At 41.5% G+C, this 22,467-nt stretch overlaps 1 protein-coding gene across 2 annotated transcripts in view; it reads left to right on the top strand.

Moving 5' to 3' along the window:
- Positions 1–9,890, top strand: part of LOC126481301 (protein arginine N-methyltransferase 5) — an 88,058-nt gene extending 78,168 nt beyond the window's left edge. For both annotated transcript variants that reach the window (XM_050104953.1, XM_050104952.1), the window contains exon 11: positions 8,687–9,890. In XM_050104953.1, the coding sequence (XP_049960910.1) occupies positions 8,687–8,839 (153 nt within the window). In that variant the 3' untranslated portion in view covers positions 8,840–9,890. The remainder of the gene's footprint in view (positions 1–8,686) is intronic.
- The last annotated feature ends 12,577 nt before the right edge of the window (positions 9,891–22,467 follow it).

The following is a 22,467-nucleotide window of genomic DNA, read 5'->3' as shown; positions in this document are numbered from 1 at the left end:
AAAACATTTTGTTTCTACAGCTCAGCTGCAAACCTCCTTTTTAAAGCATCAATCTGGGTGAGTTCATCAAGAGGTTTGCTCAAATGAGCTAATTTTTTAATCTGATTTTTCCCAAAGTTTCCCAGGTAATACGCCCTTCCCTGAAACTTGGTCCATCAAGAAATTAACTTGTTATTCAGCTCGTTCAGTCTCAACCAAAATCTATCTAAAAATTCTTTCTCAGAATGTGCATAGGTTGTGTCATCAATAGTATACTGATTAGACCAACTTAATGCTTCACCTTCTAGAAACTTTATAACAAACTTGATTTTCATCATATGAGTCATATTAGACACAAAATTATCTCTGCAATTCTGCAGAAAATCTGCAACATGTAAACTACATTCAGCTGAAAAGTTTTTCACTGGAATGTTGCAAAACATGGTGCTAGCATTGTTTATAAGGTTTCTTTTAACTAAATCATTGGACAGTTCTTCAAACTTTTTGCACAGGACAGAAACACTACATTCTTGGGTGGTTGTTTTGTCGTTACTGAATTTTACGTTTTCAACAAATTTATTATTTACTGTTTTCACCTGTTCAACGAAACTACTTTCAACAAGTGCCAGTCAACACTATATTTCCAAAGCCGAAATTTGACTATTTACATTTTTGTCAACAGTTCTTATTCCCTCGTGCACTTTTTCAAAAGCATTCCGCACCCCCATCTTCAGTGATGTCATTTTCTACATTTTTGACTTCAGTATTGAATTTAAGTTCAATTTCTTTCATTTTGGACTCGCTACTTGAACAGCTAATCTATCAGTTTTTTGATTGATATCATTTATTTGAGCTGTCTTTTTACCAATACAATCAAATAATGCTGCTGTTGAATGATTGAATTTTATCAACTTGCTCTTACTTCCTTGTTTATGATTTTCAATTTCCTTATTGATTTTTGCAAACTGATGCTTATTATTATTCATTTTTATTAATTGATCCTTATTATCGTTACTCATTTTTATTGACGATGCCAACCTGGTATATCTGTCGTTATTATCATCTTGTTTTACTAATTTACACGATTTGTTGCCGTCTTTTTTTCTGTTCTACTACTTAATCAATAAAATTTTTTGTTCTTGTTTCACAGTGCTACGTAAGTCACCCATGTCTGTATTAGTCCACACTGTTTCAGATTCTTTTTCAGTGATTGTCATTGTTAATGATTATTCAACAAAACACTTTACCACTAAAAGAAAATATTTCCAGTGCTTAACTTTGTTGTTAAATGTTGACCTCATTTTCTATCTTTCTTCTTCTTCTTCTTCTTCTTCTTCCTCTTGATTGCAAACTCCTGTTTTGTTGATGTGCTTCATATTTGGCTGATCGCTCACAAAAAATTTTCTCAATATATGTTCTTTTAATGTGCAACAAGAAAAATAGCCCAACACAGTATTCATATTTCACTTTCAGAAAATCCCGGACGGCGCCACCCTCTTGTAGCCAAAAGTCAATATATTAATTTTGAAGTACTTTTAAATTTGGGTGTGTGTTATCCACATTTTCACAACACTTGGCACGCTGAGGCAGTGACACACTCCGGAGACAAGTAGCAATGGTATAATTTGAATGAACAGTTCTCCTAATACTTATATTTTATTGTTCTTCGTTGTTGAAAGTTTTTGGCTCATAGTCCATTTTGAAATGCAACTTTATATACTGGTGTAGAGGATGCTCGGCTTCATTTTGCTAAAAAATGTGAAGACGTTTGGAGTTTCTGTTGTTGAATTGATATATTTTCAGTTATTTCACTTTACACTACAAATTAAAATCAACAATCATGCTAACACACACAACTTGTACTCCAAACTCTCACTTCAAACTCATACTATGAACTGCCCAAGGACAAAGAGTTACCTCTAACAACATGTAGCAATGAAAATGCTGTCATATATCAATCTATTTGTGCAAAATCGTCTTTGAAACATATATTTCAAAAATAAAGTACAAATAATTGTTTATCACTGCTTATGTTTTTAAGAAATCCATAATCATCATCATCATCATCATCATCATCATAATTACATTAAGTGTTTATATATGTGGATTTGGTAGTTGATTTCTGGGTTTTGGGTCTTGAACTTGGGACTTGGTCATTCCATGTGATCAAAGGTCGGTTAGTACATTTATCTCACCGTAACCAGTTTTAGGAAAACGTCCACTGAGTGGCAACAGGTGGCCTTTTCAGATGAATCATGTTTCATGCTGCATCAGAATCATGAATCACATTTCATGCTCCATGAGTAGATTAAAACTGAAGAAACTGCAAAAAGGTGGGAATTTAAGGAGATGGGACCTGGATAAACTGAAAGAACCAGAGGTTGTACAGAATTTCAGGGAGAGCATAAGGGAACAATTGACAGGAATGGGGGAAAGAAATACAGTAGAAGAAGAATGGGTAGCTTTGAGGGATGAAGTAGTGAAGGCAGCAGAGGATCAAGTAGGTAAAAAGGCGAGGGCTAGTAGATCCTTGGGTAACAGAAGAAATATTGAATTTAATTGATGAAAGGAGAAAATATAAAAATGCAGTAAATGAAGCAGGCAAAAAGGAATACAAACGTCTCAAAAATGAGATGGACAGGAAGTGCAAAATGGCTAAGCAGGGATGGCTAGAGGACAAATGTAAGGATGTAGAGGCCTATCTCACTAGGGGTAAGATAGATACTGCCTACAGGAAAATTAAAGAGACCTTTGGAGATAAGAGAACGACTTGTATGAGTATCAAGAGCTCAGATGGAAACCCAGTTCTAAGCAAAGAAGGGAAAGCAGAAAGGTGGAAGGAGTATATAGAGGGTCTATACAAGGGCGATGTACTTGAGGACAATATTACGGAAATGGAAGAGGACGTAGATGAAGATGAAATGGGAGATATGATACTGCATGAAGAGTTTGACAGAGCACTGAAAGACCTGAGTCGAAACAAGGCCCCCGGAGTAGGCAACATTCCATTGGAACTACTGACGGCCTTGGGAGAGCCAGTCCTGACAAAACTCTACCATCTGGTGAGCAAGATGTATGAAACAGGCAAAATACCCTCAGACTTCAAGAAGAATATAATAATTCCAATCCCAAATAAAGCAGGTGTTGACAGATGTGAAATTACCGAACTATCAGTTTAATAAGTCACAGCTGCAAAATACTAACTTCTTTACAGACGAATGGAAAAACTAGTAGAAGCCAACCTCGGGGAAGATCAGTTTGGATTCTGTAGAAACACTGGAACACGTGAGGCAATACTGACCTTACGACTTATCTTAGAAGAAAGATTAAGGAAAGGCAAACCTACGTTTCTAGCATTTGTAGACTTAGAGAAAGCTTTTGACAATGTTGACTGGAATACTCTCTTTCAAATTCTAAAGGTGGCAGGGGTAAAATACAGGGAGCGAAAGGCTATTTACAATTTGTACAGAAACCAGATGGCAGTTATAAGAGTCGAGGGACATGAAAGGCATGAAAGGGAAGCAGTGATTGGGAAGGGAGTGAGACAGGGTTGTAGCCTCTCTCCGATGTTGTTCAATCTGTATATTGAGCAAGCAGTAAAGGAAACAAAAGAAAAATTTGGAGTAGGTATTAAAATTCATGGAGAAGAAATAAAAACTTTGAGGTTCGCCGATGACATTGTAATTCTGTCAGAGACAGCAAAGGACTTGGAAGAGCAGTTGAATGGAATGGACAGTGTCTTGAAAGGAGGATATAAGATGAACATCAACAAAAGCAAAACAAGGATAATGGAATGTAGTCTAAGTCGGGTGATGCTGAGGGAATTAGATTAGGAAATGAGACACTTAAAGTAGTAAAGGAGTTTTGCTATTTGGGGAGCAAAATAACTGATGATGGTCGAAGTAGAGAGGATATAAAATGTAGACTGGCAATGGCAAGAAAATTGTTTCTGAAGAAGAGAAATTTGTTAACATCGAGTATAGATTTAAGTGTCAGGAAGTCGTTTCTGAAAGTATTTGTATGGAGTGTAGCCATGTATGGAAGTGAAACATGGATGATAACCAGTTTGGACAAGAAGAGAATAGAAGCTTTTGAATTGTGGTGCAGCGGAAGAATGCTGAAGATTAGATGGGTAGATCACATAACTAATGAGGAAGTATTGAATAGGATTGGGGAGAAGAGTAGTTTGTGACACAACTTGACCAGAAGAAGGGATTGGTTGGTAGGACATGTTCTGAGGCATCAAGGGATCATCAATTTAGTATTGGAGGGCAAGGTGGAGGGTAAAAATCGTAGAGGGAGACCAAGAGATGAATACACTAAGCAGATTCAGAAGGATGTAGGTTGCAGTAGGTACTGGGAGATGAAAAAGCTTGCACAGGATAGAGTAGCATGGAGAGCTGCATCAAACCAGTGTCAGGACTGAAGACCACAACAACAACAACAACAACAACAACAACAACAACAACGAGATAGATGACCACAGGCGTGTATGGCATGAAATATCTGAAAGCAAACACAGCAACACTCATCAGAAAGGTCCATGCCAGAGAAGGGAGTGTATGGCCCGTAGAATGTTTTCATGTTATTCCCTGGGTGATCATGTCATTCTGTAAGGCCCAATGATCAACACAAATATGCATATATTCATGAGAGCCATGTCCATCTCAACATGCAGTTCGTTTTTTCTCAGCACAATGGCGTCTACTAGCAGGACAATGCAATGTGTAACACAGCTTGTAGTGTATGTGCATGGTTCAGTGTGTACCAGAATGAGTTTGCCCTACTCCCCTGACTGCCATACTCCCCGTATTTAAAACCAATCAAGAATCTGTCGGACTGTTCATGCTATTGATCCTCTACCAAGAAACCTGGATAATCTGACCATGGCGCTGGAGGTTTTGCTGCAAAATGAGGTTTACCAGGCTTTTGACAGGTGGTCACATTAATATGATCAGTCGTCGTATTTTCATAGGGACAGTAACAGCAGAGTTAGTTCTGCAAAACTGTGTTTCATATTTCATAAATTAGATCAAACGTGTTAGCAGGAATGGTTTTGGATTAGGATGACTAATCATCATAGTGAAGGAATCTGGTAAGTTCACAGAATCTTTCTGTCATCATGTTGTCCCTGATTAAAATTAGGCGTCAAAAATGCAACCAAAAGTCATTCAAACAAACGCTGGTAGCACAAGAATCATCTCTAGCATATATGTCATTGCCTCCAATTCCTCCAGTTATACAATCCTAGTGGTGTTGATTTCATTCCAGAAATGGTCTTTGTGTTTTATATGATATGCAGCATTGATTAATTTTTTTAAAAAAAAAAGGCCAGAAGGAACTGGTAATGGGGTTATCTGCTTGGTGACAAGGATATGCAGTGAATCATCCTCTTTCATTCAGGACATTTAAAGCAATCCTTTTTCCAGGTGACAGTGTGTTAATAGCCTTCCATTCTGTTCCATCTCTTGACTGCCATCTCACTGTTGCCACAGCTGACTCCTGAGTAGTGTTACCAGATTTTTTTTTTTTTTTTTTTTTTTTTTAATACCCTGAAAGCGACAAATGATCAGTTTGAGGGGGGATTCCATTTTTTTGCCCAGAACAAATGAAAAACGGAATTATTTTTGTAATTTATGGGCCATTATTTATTTTAATGAAGAATGTGTAAGTTTTAAAGCACGTTTGCTTGATTTTACATATTTAAAAAGTCCAATACACTTGTAATCGTAGTTGAAAATAATCACTAATCCATTTTTTTATCAAATTCAGGGTACATTTATTTTGTGCATCAGTCCATTTTAATGCCATGTGTGAAAAACCCTTTCTACGAAGCAATTGGAACTAGGAATACTAAAGATGAATGATAAGATGTGAACTTTTTGGGATCCACAATTTTCTTCCATTTCTCAATCACACTCTTATTTTGTCACAAACAACTGTGCCAAGTTCACGCTGCTTTTGATTATTTGAAGTTCTTCGTATAAGGAGTCAGTATTCCATTGATCGACCCTTAAAAGTTCCACAGGTTTTTGAAAATGGCTGTAAATTATTGGTGATTTTAAGTTTAAAAACAGCATCTTGCAAAAGGATGTCGTCGTCTGATAAATCGTATCGTGGTTACAGATATCTTACAAAATTGATGTAGAAGTGTAGAAAAACGTTAGTGCTTAATTCACCAGTTATTTCTCTTGTCTTACTTCTGAAGTAGTTGGCTGTTATTCTTTGCTAAATCTTTTTGCAAATCCCGTGCATTTCAGCATGCCTCTTAGTTACAGAGAGAGAACCTGATTCCGTCTTCTTCATTGTTGTTTCTACTGAAAACATAATCTTATGCAGAAACGACAAATACACTGAAGTTTTTATGTTGTCTTCTTTTCATGCGATTAACTTCTCTAACAGCTGAGGACATTCATTGCGGGATGCCAGAAAATGAGATTTTAGTGCAGGCCATATTTTTAACAGTCTTTCAACAGCAGGACCAAGATATAAAACTCTTATGGCAATATGTTTTATTATTTCTTCCCATTGCACCTCTTTCATTGCAAATTGGAGTTAAATGTCTGCTCTTCGTTTCACAGATCTATTGATGTGTCTGCATATTTTCAGTATCAAACTTTCTACATTCACTTCCAGTTTATCACTACTGTATTTTGTAGCATTGTGGAGAATATGGACGGCCAACCAGTTTTGACAATTTTATCATTTTCAGCTAAAAGAAGTGTATAAATGGAATGGTTTCTGCCGAAGTTTACATTAGTGGTGGGTGCCAAAACTTTTTAAAGACAATCCATTCTTCTCTGGTGTGTCTGTATTAAACTGAGAAACTTATTATGCACATTTTTTGTTACAGTCTACAAATTCCAGTAGACTGTTTACCACTCCAGTATCATAATCATAGAATTGTAAGCAAATTGGAATCATTTTTCTTTTTTTAATTACTTGCATTTGTTGATGTAGATTAGTATAGATATTTTCCTTGGATGGTCTTTAAAATATTTTTAACAGATTCTTTGAACAGTACTCTGCATACAGTGACCTATGCTTTTGTTCTTCAGCAGCTAAAACATTGAGCGATTTTTGAATCATTACAAACACAGGTAATAATTTGTGTGAACAAATCATAATATTGTAACTAAGAGAATTCTCTACCATGTGATAAACAGAAGCAAGTTCTCCAGTAATTTTGTTCGTCTCTGAGGCAAATGGTTCAAGCTTCGACGCATATTTAGACAAAGTACTTGATGCTCTGTTGTATTTGAGATTTAGTAGATGCTTGTTGTTTTTCATCAGCACACGAGAATTCTTTATTGCACAGGCAACAAAACGCGTTGTATGAGTTTTCGTGTACTTGCCTTAACCGGGAATACCTATTTTCCCAGATCGGATTGTACTTAGTAAATCTATTGGCTTTCATAGCAGGTATTCCACCACTTCTAGAAGAATTATCTGTGTCACTGTCACTTAAATCACTCATTGTGTCTATAGCTTTAGAAATAAATCACAAGCATAACACATTCAACAGTTCAGATTTCACAAAACAATGAACGAACTTAAGAATAGAATGACAATCAAGAATGAAATTTAAAAAAATCTGTCCACTATTGTTAATATGCATTGACATAGCATTTAAGAGTTAGCAAATGAACAAAAATGTTAAACAAAAATTGTAGAAAGAAAGTGACTGATGAAAACAAAATGTGATGGAATATATTTGTAATTATGAGAACATTAATATTGTAAAAAGGAGTTGATCCCTCCTGCTGTTGCATCAATACTTCATGAAAGTTCTGTGAAACCAGGAGAATTAAGCAAATTGCTGCCCACTTTTGTCGAAAGAAGAAGAAATGAGGGAAGAGTAAAGCAGTTTGGTGGAAAGATGTTAAAAACTGATTTTATATTGTGTAAATAAAAGATGAAAGATGTGAGTAGATCCCTTCCGCTGTTTTAGTGCTAAGATTTCTTTTACCTCAAAGTGAAGGAATAAGTCTGTCATCCCAGTAATTGTGTTGAAATGACAGTCTTCCCATTGATTTATAGCTTCTCATTTTCAGTTGTTGTATCAGTATATAGCCCATCCCCTCTCCCTCTTTCTCCTCCTCCTCCATTTAACTATGTTTCTGCAACACCTCTCCATTCATGTGAAACCTGAAGCAGCAAAATAAATAAATAAATAAATGGAAATCTGTGACTTAAAGTTGATCAGTGATAAAGGCTTACTTTTGTGGCAGCATAGCTGTGAATTAATTATGTCACCCCAGAAAAAGCTCTTGCAGCATACTAATCATTTCAAGTTTTGCAAGAAATTGTGGAGTACTTTTTGTCGCATCGCCATTCCATAAGTCAGTTCACTGAAAGTTCTAAGAACTCAACTAAGTCATGTTTGTTGCTGTAAATGTGGAATTTTGACAGTTGCAGTTTTGTCCATATGTCACTCTGAAATTTTATTTTACAAGGGACAGTAGGGAGAATGTTACGGATATGACATAATTTAGTTACTACTTTTTGGGCTTCTGCAATTGAATGGTGTAAGAAACTATTCCTAAATATGAAGAAATAAGTTGACATTTTATGTGTATTTATAATATTGAAGGTTATCTTTACTTGTGCTTCTGTAATTGCATAATGTAGTTTTTGTTGTTATAATTGTGGATCTATATAAGAAGTGACTAAAAAAAATTATTTTTTTTTCAAAATAAATATGCAGGAACCGGTGCACCTCCGAGCTGGTGAACAACTGGAAGTCCATTTTTGGAGATTATCCAACAAGAAAAGTGTGTGGTATGAATGGTGTGTTACAAAACCAACACCTGGACCAGTGCATAACCCAAATGGAAGGTCATATACTATAGGTCTGTGAAGAGGAATGCAACAGTCTCCATACTGTATATCTGGGCAGTAAGATGATCCCGAAGTTTTCGATCTGTAAGCTGAAATTATCAGAACCTTCTAAATTTTAAAGAGAAACTATTGATTCTACATTAATAAATGTGGGGTTAAACAGGGTTATTAATGTTCAAAAACAGTGATGTATTGCAACAGATACAAGAAGTTAAAAAAAGAAGATTCATTTGCACTTCATAAATTCAGTTTGTCGAGTGTATTACAATGTGTCTGCCATTCTACTGAAATATTTTTATTTTTGTAAGTCAGAGAAGCAGCTGGAACTCTAGTACCAACTGCTTGAAGAAACATAATTCGAGCCACACAATTTTCGCAACATTCAGAATATTGGTGCACTTTTATTTTAATGGGTGTCTGTGATATTGGTACATTTTTCTTTTATTGTAATGTGACAAAGTGTACAGATGTGTGTCCTGATGTTGTCTTTTATGCAAAGGATTTATTGTGTAACTGTGTGCTTTCTTAGTACTATTATTTGCTCACAAACATGCAATTTCATAAATTGCAGTTGTTCTGTTCTCATTCTGTCAAGATTTTTGTTTTGTTAATTTTTCAGTTTCACACAGCGCCATATAGTGTATTACCTCATGTAATGGAATGCAACAGTAGTTGCTCCTGCCAATGAAATGACCAATTTCAGACTTATGTATCTTTCTGTGAAAGCAAAATATGTGATGCGGTGATTAAATAAAATACCTTTTCCTCCTTTTTTAAAAAATTAAAAGGTACTCAGTGAGTTTTATGTTTTGACATAGGAAAAAGCTGTTTGTGTCATGGATCTACTAGGTTGTGTTCTGCGTTCTTTAACATTGAACTTGTGAATAATTATGTTTAGGCCATCTTACTGTAAAGAGCGCCATGTGATATTTGTCTTTCAGTGTTGTTTATTTTATGAAATATGGTAAAACTTGATTTTAGTTTTCATAGTTGTATCCGGTATTTTTGAAAGGAGCCAGTGATCAACAGCAAGATAAATTTCAAATTCCGAATTAATAAAATTTAGAATAAACTTCATTGAAAGCAATGAAATAAGTATTTGTTTTGATGTGGTCCATCGTGATTTCCTTTCCTTCAGAGAAGCTTTTACTCCTAGTGTCCTCAATTACTTGTTGTATGTGTGTCAATCTTTATCTTCACTTAAAATTTTTTCCCTCTGCAACTCCTGGTACCATGGAAGTTACTCTCAAGGAGTTAATACAAACCTGTCTTTCTTATCAATAAGAAAATTTTTGAAACTTCATATAACTCTCATTTTTCTTTAAAGTAAGATTTATTTAGCAGAAAATATTCACTGCACATGCAAAATTCCTTAAGTTACTGGGTTTCCTTACTACTTGATCTTGATGATGTATTCTGTTTCACAATTTCTGGCATTACTTCACCCATATATATGCCATTGTGTAGTGAAAGCTGTGTTGCTAACCGAATCTTTAAGAATTTTTGCATCGTGATCTTTTCCAGTTGTACTGCTTTGCCTGGTTGAACTCGTTCTTCTCAGCCTTCGTTCACTTAGACCAACAGGTTTAGAGAGAGTTTCACACAATTTCAGCAAAGCCTACATTAACAGGCCTTGGGAAAACAAAACATTTATTCGGTCTTACATTAATTCAGCCAAATCTGAGTTTCAGCTTAAAGGATTAAAATAACTGCTTTACTGTATTTTACTAAAGGACTTGTTCATTTTATTTGTGCTTGTGTGGCTACAATGCTGGGTAAATCATGACGAGAAACATAAACTGTTGCTGAAAAAAGTTACTGACTTAACATCAGGTAGTTAAGTAACATTTAAATATCCCACACATACTACTTCAGCAACATGTCAGTTTCTGTTATTGAATAAACTGCAAAATTTGTGTAATTAACAATTTTTTTATCAGTTATAGATAAATAATCTGTGTAGACTAAATAAACTGCGTAAACTAATAAATGGGATCACAATGGACAAGTGTGAAAACGATCAGAGAATAGTGATAGGGACTGAAATTGTGAAGATAGTCTATTCCTTTTTGACATTGACTACTGTGAAGCAATCATCTTGCATGGAAATGTGGCCAATTGGTAGTGCTGTAGTAATTGTACCTATCCCTCCATGATTCTAAAGACAGTACTGTTTCCAGCTGTTGTCACTGCTCTGTAGAATGGACAAATGGTCAGCCTCCCTAAGAACTCAGGGACACTCAGACGAGGCAGGCAAAAAAGTGCAAGCACATTAAGACTTGTAATAGGCAGAGGGGTTAAAAAGGTCTTTTTACTAGGCAGTAATCATGAGAGGGGAATGTCTGAACTAGTACATAACTGTCAGTTAGTGAATGTGAAGTCACCAGTATTTTGAAGCCAAAGACAAGGCTGAGTGCAGTCACCTGTGGTTTAGATCACTGGGGAAAAATATTGGTAAAAAAGATTGTGTTGGGACTTTTGGAGGCACCAGAAAAACTTTCGACCGTAACCTCAACTACTAAATTGAAGTTGACCTCGGGCATGTTGCTGGAGACACTCCTTGCAGAAATGTGAAGATTGTGTCACTCTTTTAGCAGTGTGATAAATCCTAAGGGAAGTGTTCTGTTGAACGTGTAGGTGCAGATCTTCAGAGGTCTCACAGCACAGGGGAAAATCCACACATGGATGTGACTGATGTGCCACCCTTCCATGATTGCCTGCATGCTCTATATGTGAATGTTTCTGGTAAGAGGTTACTTGGATGACTAATGTTTGAAGCATTCAATGTGACAGTAGCACTGTCTGTCTGTCTAAAACCTGACTTCATACACTGTGATCAAAAGTATCTGGACACCCCCAAAAACATATGTTTTTCATATTAGGTGCATTGTGCTGCTACCTACTGCCAGGTACTCCATATCAGCAACCTCAGTAGTCATTAGACATTGTGAGAGAGCAGAATGGGCACTCCGCAGAACTCATGGACTTCGAAAATGGTCAGGTGATTGGGTGTCATACGTCCGTACGCGAGATTTCCACACTCTTAAACATCCCTAGGTTCACTGTTTCCGATGTGATAGTAAAGTGGAAACGTGAAGGGACATGTACAGCACAAAAGCGTACAGGCCGACCGAGTCTGTTGACTGACAGAGACTGCCGACAGTTAAAGAGGGTCGTAACGTGTAATAAGCAGACATCTCTCCAGACCATCAAACAGGAATCCCAAACTGCATCAGGATCCACTATTAAGTACTATGACAGTTAGGTGGGAGATGAGAAAACATGGATTTTGTGGTTGAGTGACTGCTCTTTCCTGACTTTGTGTATGGTGCACATGGGGCCCCAAGCTATTGTGGCCCATTGTTCTTCCTTCCCTGGGTACCTTTGCTTCCTCTGCCCCTATCTCCCTGTCCTCTTTCCTTCCCCCAGCCCCTCCTAACCCTCACACAGTGTTCTTACTTATGTCAGCCTATCAACCTGGTTTCTTGTATTCCTACTGGTTTTTGTTGCTCTCGCCTTTTCTTTCTGACCTTTCTTTTTGTGACATTTTGATTCCCCTTGGCATTTGACATCCATTTCCTAAATTTTGTCCAGGGTATGAGGCATTTGGAGAACAATTCCCCCCTGGCACCTACAGTATGGATTCCTCTCCCTCTCCTCCTTCCCCACCCACTGCCCCCGCTCACCTCCACCCCCTCTGCCCCGCTAGGTCACCAGCCCCTGCAGACTGTCTGTGTGGTGGGCTGTTATATGCCCATTTTGCTGAGCCCCCTGATGACACAGGCATCACACTTCTGATACCTGAGCTGTTGCCTTCCTGTATATGCCTAGAGTGGATGCTTGTCATTATGGAGCACCAGAACTCTCAGCAACAGCCACCATGCCAGGCAGTCCTTGCTGTGGCTGGGTGGCACACACAGGGCGAGCTCCTGATTGGATTGGGTGGTATCAGAATGGGTGCTTTGTGTATGAAATGCATTAAGCTTCGAAAAGCTGGCCATTCTTCTATGACCATCTCTTCCGGTGGTAATGGATCATTTAATGATACTTCTTATGGCCCCCAGCCTTCCCTTCTGTGGCTGGGAGAAGGGCCGGGCATGCCTGCTTGGGATGAAAAGCTTTCCCCATACCTGTGACTCATGGGGACACTCACCACTACAAGCTGTTATTTTTTGCAGACAATATCGAAGACAAGTTTGGCGAAGCGGAGTCTTTCAGTAAGATGCAGTTGGGTTTACTGTTGATCAAAACTTCTTCTGACACCCAATCTGCAGCTCTCTGTGCTTGTAACCATCTTGACAACCTCCTGGGGTCCATTACTCCTCACCAGTTTTGAATATGGTTCAGGGAGCCATTTTTCATAGGGACCTCATCCTTCAAACTAATAAGGAACTTGGGCCGATCTGGAACGGTGGGATGTTCATCATATTCTGCAAGTTCAGAGGGATTGTAAGGCCAATCGCATTGATACTGGCATCTGTATTCTTACATTTGAGGAGGATATGCTCCCAGGGGAGGTCAGTATTGGTGTGATGGAACCTGTAAGCCCTGCCACTCATGCTGTGTTTTCAGTGTTCGCGTTTCTGGCACGTCTTCCCTCTGTATGGAGGATCCCCTATGTGGTGAATGTGGACACCCACACCACATGCCCCCTATGTGTTAATTGTCATGACTATCACTCTCCAGATTGCCTGTTTTATAAGGAGAAGAAGATATAGGAGTATAGGTACCTTGATTGTTTATCCTATACTGAGGCTCATCAGAAATATGGCCTTCTTCACCCTGTGTCGATGACATTTAACTTTGACTCTGTCATATTCTTCTCCATCCTTCTTTCTCCTTCTCCCATCTGGCCCCCTCTTCTCCCCATACCCATAGGTTCCACACCCTCCTTTCTAGATGCCACTCCACTTCCCCGGCCGGAGAAGTGTCTCCCTTTGGTGCCTGGCGGTAAGGGGGCTCCCTCTGGGGACCCCTCTCACTGCCGCCTGCCTATTCTGTATCTTTCTGCCATTGTGCCAATTATTTTGGTACTCAAGGGCACTGAACGGTCTAGTACTCGAATTAGAGTCCCTGCATTATTCAGTATGCATTTTGGTAGCAATACCATTCGGGTTTAGAGAACTGAAGCGCTTTTGTCGGTTTGTGTCGCGCATGCCTATCAAAAGCAAGCGATCGTAGATCCACGCATGCACACTGCACCACGAACACAAAGCGGCTAGCAGACGACACAGGTGCTAGCAGACGACACAGGTGCACTATTCTTCCAAGTACCGAAAATTGCATTTACGTTGCCATCATGCATGACGCCGCATTCCATTAAGCTGACACGCCTGCCTTCATCGCCCTTGCTTCCTCTGTAACAGTATCAGGTGCAGTATATCCATTTCGATGATTCTCAGCTGATGAACATAAATTTTTTACAGTTTCTCTGATCACATGTTTCCATGCATGCATGCATAATAACGATAGCGTATTTGGCTGTATTCTGCAGATTGTCGTAAATGCCGTGTTAAAGTCCTCTTATTCTCATTCACACTGACATCGTGTTATAGGTTTTACATTTCGTCAAATGAGTTAGGAATAGTGTTTAGTACCACATCGTACTAATACATCTATAAAAACACCTGAAAAATTGATTCTGAGAGTTTCGAAGAATAAGAAGGTAAACAGAACGTGGTTATAGCTTGCTCCTATAGATCCAAATGATTAAGTATCCTACTTCCCTATATGATATGTCAACGATTTGGGTCTTGAATGAAAATGTTTCATATATGGTGCTACAGTCTAAACGTATTACGGCTGAGATCTTTCATCTGTGTCTACTGTGGTTGAGGATTCGATCGCAGATAAATACTTCCTCCCAGGGGGTCCACAACTCTTTTGTGGATATGTGCGTGGTGAGTATGGGGCCTCGAGCTAGTGCAGTTCTCCTTCCTTTCCGGGCTGCCCTACCCCCCCCCCCCCCTTCCCCATCCCTCCTCATCCCCAATCCTCCCCCCCCCCCCTCCCCCTCCTTTACCTCCTCTTCACACTGTCTCTTCTTGGGAGTAATGTATCGAGCCTTCGTCCGCAGACGGACGTTTGAAAACTCCAAGATCCTATTTCCTTTGTTTTTCTCTCCTTCCTCTATTGGTCTTTCCCTACGTTCACTCTTCTCCTTGCTTTCATGCCCTTACTTCTTCTCCTTGCCCTATTCTCCTTGTCTTCTTTTCCGTGTCTTATTATCCGCTTCAGCATTTGAGATTCTTTCTTCTATCCCTCTCTCCCTTTCCTCTCTTCTTTCCTTCCTGTGCGTGTCTGAAGGCCAACCCACGCGTAGCCGGTGACAGGGTAACGCTTAATTCCCCACCCTGGGTAGACAAGTAAGGCACGCACGTACCCCCTGGTAAAGGCCAGGTGATTGCCTGAGCTGTTACCTTCCAAACGTGCCGATTGGTCCCTCCGTTCGTTTCTCGGGATGTGTGACCTGAGGTGTCAACAATCTCCTAAGGCGGGAGTGCCCTCTGAGAGGTCCCCCACAAGGAAGGAGCATGCCATCGGAGAGGCTGGAAATCGTGGGGGATTCATCCGCAATGGATTTCTCTTCTTCTTCTGCCCAAAAAAGAAAGCTAGATGAAACTCCTGTTCCGAAAATTGTACCACCAGCACCGAAGTTTCTTGTTGTCACAAGATCTGACGGTCACGATTTCTCAACAGTCAATCCTTTCGTCATTCAGAATGGTGTAGATGCGATTGCAGGACCAGTGAAATCTTGTACTTGGTTGTGCAACGGTACCTTTTTGTTGGAGACAGAGAGCGCCTTCCAGGCCCAAAAATTACTTCGAGCCACTCTCTTATATACACTTCCTGTACGGGTGGAGGCCCACCGCACCTTGTGAGTTCGTCATGTGGCGTGGTGTATACCAGCTCACTGAACGGTCTAACTGATGAGGAGATTCTGTGTTTCCCCTCTGCTCAGGGAGTGACGGCCTTCCACCGGGTCGTGAAAAGGGTCGACAAGGACCTCATACCGACCCGAACCATATTCCTGACATTCGACAATGTGCAATTGCCTTCACGGATTAAAGCGGGTTATGAGATCATTTCTGTTCGGTCGTATGTACCCAGCCCTACAAGGTGTTACCAATGTCAGCGGTTTAACCATACACGGCAGTCTTGTTCAAGTGCGGCTAAATGTATTACCTGTGGCAGGGACAGCCATGAGGGTGACTGTCCATCTCCGTCCCCTCGTTGCATCAACTGCATGGGTGACCATGCTGCCTCCTCTCGCGAGTGCCCCGTCTATAAAGATGAGAAAAGTATACAGGAAATTCGAGTGAAAGAGAGGTGTCAACCTCGGCTGCTCGCAAGTTATTCAATAGCAGAAAGCCCACTGTGCTTCCTTCAGGTAAATGCAGTACCATTCTCGCCTCTCCTCGGCCTACAAGGGAGGTAGTTACACAGACATGCGATGTAACATTTAGCGATTTGGTCGTCAGATCGGCCAGTGCTAAGATCGCCCGATCAACGTCTCCTCTTCCTCCCACCAACCCTAAGACTCACACATCATCATCTGCTACTGCTAATACGAGGACCTCTAAATCAGATGCTCGGACCTTCAAAGCGAAGATTTCTTGCCTACACAAACTTCACAACCATCAACTGTTCTTTCGACAAAACGCAATTCTTCAAAGAAGGCTCATAGAAAAAGAGTTCTCCATCTCTGCCAAGGCGCGTTTCTTCTCCTGCGCATTCGGGAGGACGACGGTTCAATCCCGTCTCCGGCCATCCTGATTTAGGTTTTCCGTGATTTCCCTAAATCGCTTCAGGCAAATGCCGGGATGGTTCCTTTGAAAGGGCACGGCCGATTTCCTTCCCCATCCTTCCCTCACCGAGCTTGCGCTCCGTCTCTAATGACCTCGTTGTCGACGGGACATTAAACACTAATATCCTCCTCCTCCTTCTCCTGCGCCACCCAGCGGTTGCCGTCCCCGGCCATCTTCAGTTTCGCCAGGCTGCACCGCTGGTTGCCGATCATCTGGCCTTTCACCGGTGGAGGAAACTGCCCCTCCTAACCAGCTTTTTGGGAAGGTGGCAGACGCAACTGTTGAGGTGATGGACCATGACTCACCACCTATCGATTGCAGCAGCAGTGCTCCCTTTAAGCCAGGCCCTCAGCGGCCATCGAGGTGACCATTTCTTGTTTCTTCTTCTTTTCATTTTCATAATGGTACTTCTTCAATGGAATATTTGCGGCATTCGGTCCAACTGAGAGGAACCAAAAGGCTCCTTCGAATGCACTGCCCGCTTGTCGTAGGTCTCCAAGAAACGAAGTTACGCCCATGCGATCGTATTGACCTGGCACACTATACCTCCGCGCGTTTTGATCTACCCCCTGTGGCAGCTATTCCGGCTCATGGAGGGGTCATGTTGCTGGTTCGCGACGATGTCTACTACAATCCAATCACATTGCACATAGATCTGCAGGCAGTTGCCGTCCGAATTACTCTCCCCACTTTCACATTTTCCATTTGTACGGTTTACACTCCATCATCGTCTGCCTTTACTAGGGCAGACATGATACAACTGATTGCTCAGCTTCCTGCACCATTTTTGTTGATTGGAGACTTTAATGCCCACCATCCCCTTTGGGGCTCTCCAGCATCCTGCATGAGAGGCTCCCTCTTGGCAGACTTTTTCAACCATCTCAATCTAGTCTGCTTAAATACTGGTGCACCTACCTTCCTTTTGGGCGCAACGCATACCTATTCCCACTTGGACCTCTCAATATCCACTATCCAACTTGCACGTCAGTTCAATTGGTATGCTCTGTCTGACACATACTCGAGCGACGATTTCCCCTGTGCAATCCATCTCCTGTATCACACCCCTTCTCCACGTTGCACTAGCTGGAACATTTCCAAAGCCGTCTGGGGGCTTTTCACCTCCCTGGCGACCTTCCATGATCGAAACTTCTCCAGCTGCAATAGTCAGGTCGCATACCTCACGGACGTTATTCTCACTGCTGCTGAATATTCCATCCCTCGTACCTCCTCTTCTCCGCGTCGAGTCCCAGTCCCCTGGTGGACTACAGCATGCAGCGATGCTATTCGTGCTCGGCGACATGCTTTACTCACCTTCTAACGCCACCCTATGATGGCGAACTTTATCAGTTACAAATGACCCCGTGCACAATGTCGTCGTGTTATCAAAGAAAGCAAAAAGGCTTGCTGGGTGGCTTTCACCAGCTCATTCAACAGTTTTACTCCTTCAGTTGTCTGGGGTGGCCTGCGCCGGCTCTCTGGCACCAAGATCCACTCCCCGATTTCTGGCCTGACTGTAGCGAATGAAGTCCTTGTGGATCCTGAGAATGTCTCAAATGCCTTCGGCCGCTTTTTCGCGGAGGTTTCGAACTGCCCATTATCACCCTGCCTTCCTCCCCCAAAAACAAGCAGAGGAGGCACGACCACCTTCTTTCCAGTCTTTGAATCGTGAAAGTTACAATGCCACCTTCATGCGGTAACTCGAAAGTGCACTCGCCCGGTCCCAATCCTCTGCTTCGGGGCCCAATGGTATCCATATTCAGATGCTGAACAACCTTTCTCCTGGAGGTAAAGGCTTTCTTCTTCACGCCTATAATCGCATCTGGACTGAAGGTCGTGTTCCCACACGCGGGCGTGAAGCAATTGTTGTTCCCATACCCAAACCAGGAAAGGACAAACATCTTCCTTCCAGTTATCGCCCCATCTCCCTTACCAGCTGCGTCTGCAAGGTGATGGAGCACATGGTAAATCCTAGATTGGTTTGGCTCCTTCAATCTCGACGCCTCCTTACCGATGTCCAATGTGGCTTTCGTAGGTGCCGCTCTGCTGTTGACCACCTAGTCACCTTGTCGATCTTCATTATGTACAACTTTTAGCGTAAGCGCCAGACGGTGCCTGTGTTCTTCGATTTGGCGAAGGCTTACGATACCTGTTGGAGGGCGAGCATTCTCCACACCATGCACACTTGGGGCCTTCGCGGTCGTCTCCCTCTTTTTATTAATGCATTTTTAATGGATCGAATGTTCAGGGTATGTGGGAGTTCTGTTTTGTCAGATGCCTTTCGCCAGGTGAATGGTGTGCCCCAGGGCTCCGTTTTGACCATGGCCCTTTTTGCCATAGCTATCAATCCAGTAATGGATTGCCTTCCAGCTGACGTTTCAGGCTCCCTTTTCGTGGACGACTTAACGATCTTCTGCAGTGCTCAGAGAACATGTCTCCTGGAACGATGTCTTCAGCGTTGTCTAGACCGTTTGTATTCCTGGAGTGTCGCTAATGGTTTCCGTTTTTCTGGTGAGAAAACGGTCAGTATGAACTTCTGGCGTTACAAATAGTTTCTTCCCACATCCTTACATCTCGGTCCCGTTGCTCTCCCATTTCATGGAGACAACAAAATTTTTAGGTCTTACCTTTGACAGGAAACTTTGCTGGTCTCCACAATTGTCTTACTTGTCTGCTCGTTTTACCTGCTTCCTAAATGTCTTCTGTGTTCTCAGCAGTACGTCATGGGGAGCAGATCAAATGGTCCTGCTTTACTTATATCGGTCCATTGTCCAATCAAAGCTGTATTGTGGGAGCTTTGTCGATTCTTCTGCCCGGCCGTCCATCTTACGCCGTCTAAACTGTATCCACCATTGGAGGTTATGTCTGGCGACTGGAGCATCCTATACCAGCCCTGTTGAGAGTCCGTATGCTGAAGCTGCCGAATTACTGTATGCTGAAGCTGCCGAATTACCGGCGCGATATGTTGCTTTGTCGGTACGACTGCCGACTGATGTCGGTGCCCGCCCACCCGTCATATTTCTCCTTTTTTGTCAACTCTCTTGACCGCCAATATGGGCTGTATGTCTCTGCCCTGTTACCTCCTGGAGTTCGCTTTTGTCACCTGCTTCAGCAACTTGATTTTACCCTCCCTACGACTTTTCGAGTGGGTGAGAGTCCGACGCCACCTCGGCTCCAGGCTCAGGTTTGCGTTCACCTTAAACTCAGCTCAATTCCAAAGGAGAGGACTGCGGATTCGATATACTGCTCGAGATTTGTCGAACTTCGTTCAAGGCTCGCTAATAACGTCTTTATTTACACAAATGGCTCCAAGACTACCGTCGGATGTGCCTTTGTCGTTGGGGATGATACCTTTCCATACCGGCTCCTTGACCAGTGTTCAAGCTTTACAGCTCAGCTTTTTGCCCTCTATCAGGCTGTTCAGTATATCCGCCGCCATCATCATTCTCCCTATGCCATCTGCTCTTATTCTTTGAGTTCCATTCAGAGTCTCCTTGACTCCTATTCAGTCGACCCTCTCGTGCAATGAATTCAACAGTCCCTTCAGTCGCTAGCTGATACCGGCGCTCATGTCCTTTTTTTGTGGATTCCTGGCCACGTTGGTGTGCCTGGGGACGAAGCTGCTGATGCTGCAGCCAAGGCTGCTGTCCTGCCTCGGACCGCTTCCTTTTGTGTCCCATCAACTGATGTTAGTGGGGTTCTTTGTCGGTGCGTTTCATCATTGTGGCATGAGGCTTGGTCCTCTCTCCATGAAAATAAGCTTAGGGCCATCAAATCGATCCCAACGGCTTGGACGACATCCTCACGCCCTTCCCAGCGAGAGGAGGTCATTTTGCCCAGGTTGCTGATCGGGCTTTGCCGATTCGGCCACCGCTACCTGTTGGCTCGTATCCTTAGTTTTATTACATTGACGGACTTGTCCAAACAGATCGAACTCTTTTTTTATTTTGTTTATCTACGTCTGTGTAAGTACCTTCTAGTGTTGCCCCCATGCGTTTTTCTACGCTATTAGTGTACTAACGTTTGTGACTATGCACTAATGACCGTAGTAGTTGAGCGCCCTAAACAAAAAAAAAAATGATAAATACTAGTGTCAAGCAAGATGATGAAGATGACTGCTGCTAGTTAAATTCCCAGTAATTTAAGTTGTGCTCTTAGATTCCTGTCTAACTGCATACTCGGAAATCGCTACATATTCCTAAAAAATGGTGAATTATCTTTCGGTTGTTTCACTCACAGCAATTTCATCTACAAGAATTTCATATTTTAAACACAAAGAAATCATGAAATCATTACTGAGGAAGTGCGCTCTTACATGGAAGTAATATCGAATACTGCAGAAAAATCTTAACTTACATGAATAACAATGTTTCAGAACATGTTGCATATATAAAGAGGAAAACAATTTTTTTGCATCCATCCATGCGCGAGCGTTCTTCTGTATTGCATTCCCGTGCGCTAACCACTTGGCAACGCAAAAAAACACACGCACTGCTCATTTCTTGTAGTATTGTGTAGACAAACATAGGCTGACTTCATTGCCAAACAGTGCTGCGTAAGTCATAAATACGTGATAGTTTGGAAGGTTTCCAATATCGGGCTTCACATAATTGCTTTCCGTTGTTACCTGAAAATTGTAAACACATTTCGATAATTACTAACTAAACCATTTGTGGGAAAAAGTGCACAAAGGCACTAGTCACGTCAGTTTACACTCACGTAATATATGTAAGCAGAGACGATGTCTTCATATTTAATGATATTTAATCTCTTATTTGCATAAAAATAACACATACTTTGAGAGATTATTGACCGAAAACTATTTTTTTTTTTTTTTTTTTTTTTTAAGTAATCATTCACAGTAACAACCTAACCTAACCATAGTTATAACAATGGAAAATAGTCTATTATGAACTCACTTTCCAACCAGATGCATCCTCTGGTGATTCTTTAGTAACACAATCACTAAATCCAAAGCTAAAACAGCTAAATCTGTTTAAAATAACAAATTATAGGTGTACATAAACCACAGCTCACTGATCGACAGGGCTGGACCGAAATCCAAAACCCCTCTGTACAATTATCGTAAAATCAGTGGGAGGACCGTTCGGTAACAAGCCTCAGAAGCTTACTGAATAGGATATTTCGATAAAGAACCGAAAATGACGTCACTACTGAGACTAACCTACTACACTGATCGGTACGAACAATACAGTATAGGGCCCCAGGCCGGAAGCCTGCTGCCACAACACAGCCACGGGGCGCACAGCCTGTGCGCCTCAAGGCCACCCACTTCCCATCTCTCTCTCTCTCTCTCTCTCTCTCTCTCTCTCTCTGTGTGTGTGTGTGTGTGTGTGTGTGTGTGTGTGTGTGTGTGTGTGTGTGTGTGTTCCAGATCTTGCAGATGTCTGCTCTCTCTCCATGCTCTTCCCTTCTCGACCAACGGAAGAGGAGAAGAAACATAAGTTTCAAGACTAGGCCCCTCCAGTGGCCCTGAAGATGCCATCTCCTTATCACAACCTGAGTATGACCTCTTATTTGTAGATGTCGCCCCATTCTTGTTGGTGACTTGATGGTGTGATGACTCCAGTTTCTCTGCCTGCCATTTGGATCCCCGTTGAGTGCTTATTCAATGAAATTGTAATCCGTTAGTTCTTTTTACTTGTCAGCTTGTGTTGTTACGGAACCTCATTTTTCTGATGCACACTCACTGACCCTTTGTGGGTTCCATGCATTGTGTTGGAACCTGGCTGGCCCTTTGAGGGCTTCTGGTGGCATTTGCATGTTTGTCCATACAGATGATGATGATAGTACATTTCTCCCACTTCGTTTCAGATTGGAA

Source organism: Schistocerca serialis, chromosome 5, assembly GCF_023864345.2.
Source record: "Schistocerca serialis cubense isolate TAMUIC-IGC-003099 chromosome 5, iqSchSeri2.2, whole genome shotgun sequence".
Lineage (NCBI taxonomy): Eukaryota > Metazoa > Arthropoda > Insecta > Orthoptera > Acrididae > Schistocerca > Schistocerca serialis.
Note: the sequence above shows the minus strand (reverse complement) of the source record. Positions and strands in the feature narration are given on the sequence as shown.